At 44.2% G+C, this 6,106-nt stretch overlaps 1 protein-coding gene across 1 annotated transcript in view; it reads right to left on the reverse strand.

Moving 5' to 3' along the window:
• Nucleotides 1-6,106, reverse strand: part of LOC113479080 (multidrug resistance-associated protein 1-like) — a 41,470-nt gene that overhangs the window by 35,090 nt on the left and 274 nt on the right. Inside the window, exon 2 of the mRNA XM_026846734.1 lies at nucleotides 4,269-4,330. Coding sequence (XP_026702535.1) covers nucleotides 4,269-4,330 — 62 coding nt within the window. The remainder of the gene's footprint in view (nucleotides 1-4,268; nucleotides 4,331-6,106) is intronic.

Below are 6,106 nucleotides of genomic sequence, written 5' to 3' on the forward strand. Positions count from 1 at the left end.
CACGTAGTATTGTGATGTGGAACGAAATACCTTTTCTATCACAGGACTGCATTATCACAGAATCATAGAACCATTTAGATTGGAAAAGACCCTTAAGATCATCTAGTCCAACTGTTAACCTAACACTACCCAGCCTACCACACAATGATGTCCCTAAGCACCATGTTTACACCCCTTTTAAATACCACCAGGGATGACAACTCATAATCACAGAATCACAGAATCATCTAGGTTGGAAAGGACCCTGGAGATCATCTAGTCCAACTGTTCGCCTAGCACAGCTCCCATCTACATCATATCCTTAAGATCTAAATCGACCCGACTCTTGAACACCTCCAGGGATGGGGACTCCACCACCTCCCTGGGCAGCCCATTCCAATGCCTAACAAACCCTTCTGGAAAGAAATGCTTCCTAATATCTAGTCTAAACCTTCCCTGGCACAACTTGAGGCCATTCCCTCTTGTCCTGTTGCTTACTACTAGGCTAAAGAGGCTCAAACCCAGCTCTCTGTAGCTTCCTTTCAGGTAATTGTAGAGGGTGATAAGGTCTCCCCTCAGCCTCCTCTTCTCCAGACTAAACACCCCCAGTTCCCTCAGCCGCTCCCCGTACGACCTGTGCTCCAGAGCCTGCACCAGCTTTGTAGCCCTTCTCTGGACATGTTCAAGTAACTCTATGTCCTTTTTGTAGTGAGGGGCCCAAAACTGAACACAGGAATCGAGGGGCGGCCTCACCAGCGCCAAGTACAGGGGCAAGATCCCTTCCCTGTCCCTGCTGGCCACACTAATCCTGATACAAGCCAGGATGCCATTGGCCTTCTTGGCCACCTGGGCACACTGCTGGCTCCTGTTCAGCTGGCTGTCAATCAACACCCCCAGGTCCCTCTCTGACTGGCAGCTCTCCAGCCACTCCTCCCCAAGCCTGTAGCACTGCTGGGGGTTGTGGCCCAAGTGCAGCCCCCAGCAGTTGGCCTCAGCCCATCACTCCAGCCTGTCCAGGTCTCTCTGCAGAGCCTCCCTACCCTCGAGCAGATCAACACTCCCACCCAACTGGGTGTCAGCTGCAAACTGACTGAGGGTGCACTCGATCCCCTCGTCTAGATCATCAATAAAGATGTTAAACGGGAGTGGCCCCAAAACCGAGCCCTGGGGGACACCACTCATGACCAGCCGCCATCTGGATTTAACTCCATTTACCACAACTCTCTGGGCCTGGTTGGCCAGCCAGTTTTTTACCCAGCAAAGTGTGCGATTGTCCAAATGTCGAGCAGCCATTTTTGCCAGGAGAATGCTGTGGGAAATGGTGCCAAAAGCCTTGCTAAAGTCAAGGTAAATTACATCCACAGCCTTTCCCTCATCCAATAAGCAGGTCAGTCTGTCATAGAAGGAGATCAGGTTTGTCAGGCAGGACCTGCCTTTCATAAACCCGTGCTGACTGGGCCTGAGCATCTGGTTGTCCCTCATGTGTTGCATGATGGTGTTTAGGATGAGCTGCTCCATCAGCTTCCTGGGCACCGAAGTCAAGCTGACAGGCCTGTAATTTCCCGGATCTTCCTTCCGACCCTTCTTATAGATGGGTGTCACATTGGCCAATTTCCAATCAGTTGGGACCTCCCTGTTAGCCAGGACTGCTGGTAAATGATAGAAAGTGGCCTGGTGAGCACCCAGTCAGCTCCTTCAGCGCCCTCGGGTGTATCCCATCTGGTCCCATAGACTTGTGTATGTCTATGTGATGCAGCAGGTCACTGACTGTCTCCTGGATTGCAGGGGGGTCATTCTCCCAGTCTCTGTCTTCTGGCTGAGGAGACTGGATTCCCTAAATAAAACTAATCTTGTTATTAAAGACTGAGGCAAAGAAGGCATTAATCACCTCAGCCTTCTCCTCATCACTTGTTACCATATTTCCTCCTGTATCTAGCAGGGGATGGGGACTATCCCTGGACTTTCTTTTGCTACTGACATACTTATAGAAACTTTTCTGCAACTCATTATCCTGCGACTCATCTTTAACAAAGGTAACAACATTAAACTACTGGGTTTCAGCACAAGTACAATGGAAGTTTCCTTACCACAGATCTTCAGCTCTTAAAATTTTGTTTTAACAAAGTGTTTTTACACACTTAAGTGTCAACAAAACCTAAAACTGTTCTTAAAAATGGCAAAATAGAGCGGATGAATACACTGAACCTAAAGGAGCTCTGAAAGAAAAATAGCTGATTTGGAATTTTTGACAAGCATGTCAGATTTATGACAATCCAAAGCAAACTGTGCCATGCCATTTCTGAGGTGGGGGAAATGCAAAAGGATTCATGCTGACTGTGTTCACTAACTTAAAGGAAGTCCCAAACAGCTAGAAATTGACAAGAGACACATGCATAGCCACTGGAGCATGTGTACTGTCAGGGGAAGCCCTAATGATTTCAGCCTGGTGAGGATTTTCCTCCCTGAGGGCCACAGCACAAGGGCAGTTTCTATCCTCTCTGGCACGCACTGCTAGGGTGTCATTCCTGTGTGGGTCAGTGCCAGTGGTGTGTGTGCCATATTGCTTATCACGGGACAGAAAATGAAGACTCAGAAACATTCTTTTGAAGGTTGTAAAATTCTGGTGGGGGTGGACCTCACTATCCCTAAGGGGCTCCCAAACATCTACTGAAGCTGTAAAATTAATACAAACTGCATTTGCTTTAGGCTTGATAAATTAAGGCAAAAACAACAGAGCTTCTCACTAAGAGCACCAGCTTTTGAGACAGATGAGGAGAGCAGACCAATTGGTACTTGAGTGGAACTGTTGTTTAAGAATTCTGCATAACTCACCTCTATGCTAGAACTCACTTCTGCCAGAGGATAAATAGAACTAGCCAATGCCCTCCATAACGTAATCTCCAGATTGCCTGAATTCTAAAGAAACATAGTGTATCATTATGGGTTTATTATCTAACAATTAATTTCAGACTGCAAGTACTTAAGGCAAGTATATATTAGCCATAATCTATTGTGTTTGCTTGTGATTGGAAAGAGGAAATACATCTAATGTTCACAGTATTAGTTTAATTGCATCCAGTTGTTCAATAGCTAAATAAACTCTCACTGAACAGATCTGAAATCCTTTTTTTTTTTTCTCCCTGCCTCTCTTCTTTTGTTAAACATTGTGGAATCAGTTAAAAAATACAAAGGATAGCCTAGCTTGAACATCTGGGTGAACACTGTGACATAATGAACACAAATATCATATAGAAACGCTGCACTCAGTACACTGTGTAACTTCCTAGAACTGAAAATCTGAATGTAAGGACTGGTGAAAAACAAAGCTACTCTGAAACTGATGGCAAACTTCAACAGTGCCAGAGTTTAACCAAATACTCTGAATCCTTGAAACAATCTGATTGTTTTGTCTCAGCTTATTAATAGCAAATACTATTTTCAGTTTTTCCTTAAAATTAATAATATTGAATAAAGCAATAAACAGTTATAATATTCTTAAAATGTTTTTTCTCACTTTTTTCTTCTTTAAAAATCATTTGAGTCAGACATATACACTTCAAAAATCTAAAAGAAAAATGTTAAAAATGAGTAATGGTCACAAGACATAACACATGAAATTGTTTGAAATAACATCAAAAATACTAAGTGAGGGGAAGCTGCAAGGCTTGACATAGTTGAGTTTTCAGTTCCTATTTTTGAGTGGAAAATTTCCCCAAAAGCAGGGGGACTTTACTGGTGTTTATGAGCAGGTGATCTGCAGTAATAACATACAGCCTACTGTAAAAGAGGGAGGAAAACGAACATGAAATGGGCTACTTGGAAAATACCTTAAAGGTAGTACTGAATATTTGTTCTTGAAGATCTCAAAAATTGTTGTATCAACACATGCAGTGTAAGGAAAAACTTATTTCATTTTTTGTCTATTGCCAAACTTTACAGGGACGGATAATAAATAAAAAAGGATAGCCTGATCTGGATTTTTATATCCCGTTGTCTAAAAATATGGTCTACTGGGACAAGAAAATTGTGCTTAGTTATCAAAATATTAACATTTAAAATAATGCCATTAGAAATGTATAAAATTACTGTTATTATGTATAAACAATACTCCACAAAATATTTGGATATAACCTCTGAAAGTTGTAAATTGCTTTTTGTACAAAAAAGCTAATAGCAATCTCAGACTCAGGCTCTAGCTCAAGCCAGAATTATGGTGTGGAATGTAAACACATTCTCCATAATTCTGTGAGCATCAACGAACACCAACAAGCAGTTTATTAAATTCTTACCTGCTAAACCAGGAATATGTTAATTTATTGAAGAAAAAAACATTCGCTTCAGGGCTGCATTTCTGTTTAAAAAAGAAAGAAGGAAAAACTACCAATGTTACTTGAAGGACTGAAGAAGAAGTTGGGTTTGTTTTTTTTTTTTCCTTTTCCTAAACATGAAGCTTTTAGGAGCTATTTAATTCTGAGCTACAATAAGGTCAACACTTACATTTCTTTGCCTGTTACCTTCTCACACCAATAAAATGTAACACAAGGTATTGGACAGGCTGGAGCCATGGGCTGAGGCCAACTAGAGGAGTTTCCATGAGGCCAAATGCCGGGGGCTGCCCTTGGGCCACAACAACCCCCAGCAGCGCTACAGGCTTGGGGAGGAGTGGCTGGAGAGCTGCCAGTCAGAGAGGGACCTGAGGGTGTTGATTGACAGCTGGCTGAACAGGAGCCAGCAGTGTGCCCAGATGGCCAAGAAGGCCAATGGCATCCTGGCTTGTGTCAGCAGTAGCGTGGCCAGCAGGGACAGGGAAGGGATCTGAGCCCTGGACTCGGCACTGGTGAGGCCGCACCTCGATTCCTGTGTTCAGTTTTGGGCCCCTCACTCCAAAAAGGACATTGAATGACTCGAGCGTGTCCAGAGAAGGGCAACGGAGCTGGTGCAGGCTCTGGAGCACAGGTCGTACGGGAAGCGGCTGAGGGAACTGGGGGTGTTTAGTCTGGAGAAGAGGAGGCTGAGGGGAGACCTCATCGCCCTCTACAGCTCCCTGAAAGGAGGTTGCAGAGACCTGAGGATGAGTCTCTTTAACCAAGTAGTAAGCAACAGGACAAGAGGGAATGGCCTCAAGTTGTGCCAGGGAAGGTTTAGACTGGATATTAGGAAGTATTTTTTCCAGAAGGGGTTGTTAGGTGTTGGAACAGGCTGCCCAGGGAGGTGGTGGAGTCCCCATCCCTGGAGGTGTTCAAGAGTCGGGTCGACATAGCACTGAGGGATATTCTGTAGTTGGGAACTGTCAGTGCTAGGTTAATGGTTGGACAGGATGATCCTCAAGGTCCTTTCCAATCTAGTTGATTCTGTATTAAGAATGAAAGACATCCACAGTCCTGGGACTTACTAGAACTTAACTTCCTATAAGAAATAGGGTATTAACTACCACTTTAGCTTGATTTTACACTGTTCACACATACCCTAGAATATGATCACACTAACAGTAAAGCATAGGAGCTGGACTCGATGATCCTTATGGGTGCCTTCTAACTTGAGACATTCTATGATTCTATGTCCAGTATAAGCAAACCTTCCTCAAATCTTTGACAGTTAAAATCCTGTGCATTTTTTCTCCCCCTGTTTGAAAACCTAGATATTGGAAGTTATCAACTGCTAACACCTCAAGAACAGCAGACCCTAAGAGACGAAGCATGACTAATCTGTACTGTACACATACATGAGGAGAGGAATATGAGGCTTGTGCTCTGCTGCCAATTTCATAAGTCACTGGAGATAAGTGTAATGGAGGCAAACAAATACGAACTCTCCTATGCTTCCTGAGGAATGTGTACCCACACCCCAGAGAATGACTTCAGCACACCTAGGGAGTAAATTCTGTCCCTTGGTAATTACTGCCTTAAAATAATTTCTGACCAGAGATACAGTTACAATTCTTTTCGGTAGGTGGTGTAAAAAACCCACCTATCAAAAAACGTACGCAGCGTGTGCTCTGAGATCCTGTACGCTTCCCACAACGATTTTTCTGTCACTTCCACTGAAAAGCCAAACGATTAAATCAATGTCCGAGCTGTGGCCAGGGCGCAGGCAGGCCCCGGCGGGGCGGCCCCCCGCCCTCGGCCGC

Source organism: Athene cunicularia (assembly GCF_003259725.1).
Source record: "Athene cunicularia isolate RWA chromosome 1 unlocalized genomic scaffold, athCun1 chr1_part1, whole genome shotgun sequence".
NCBI classification, from domain to species: Eukaryota; Metazoa; Chordata; class Aves; order Strigiformes; family Strigidae; genus Athene; species Athene cunicularia.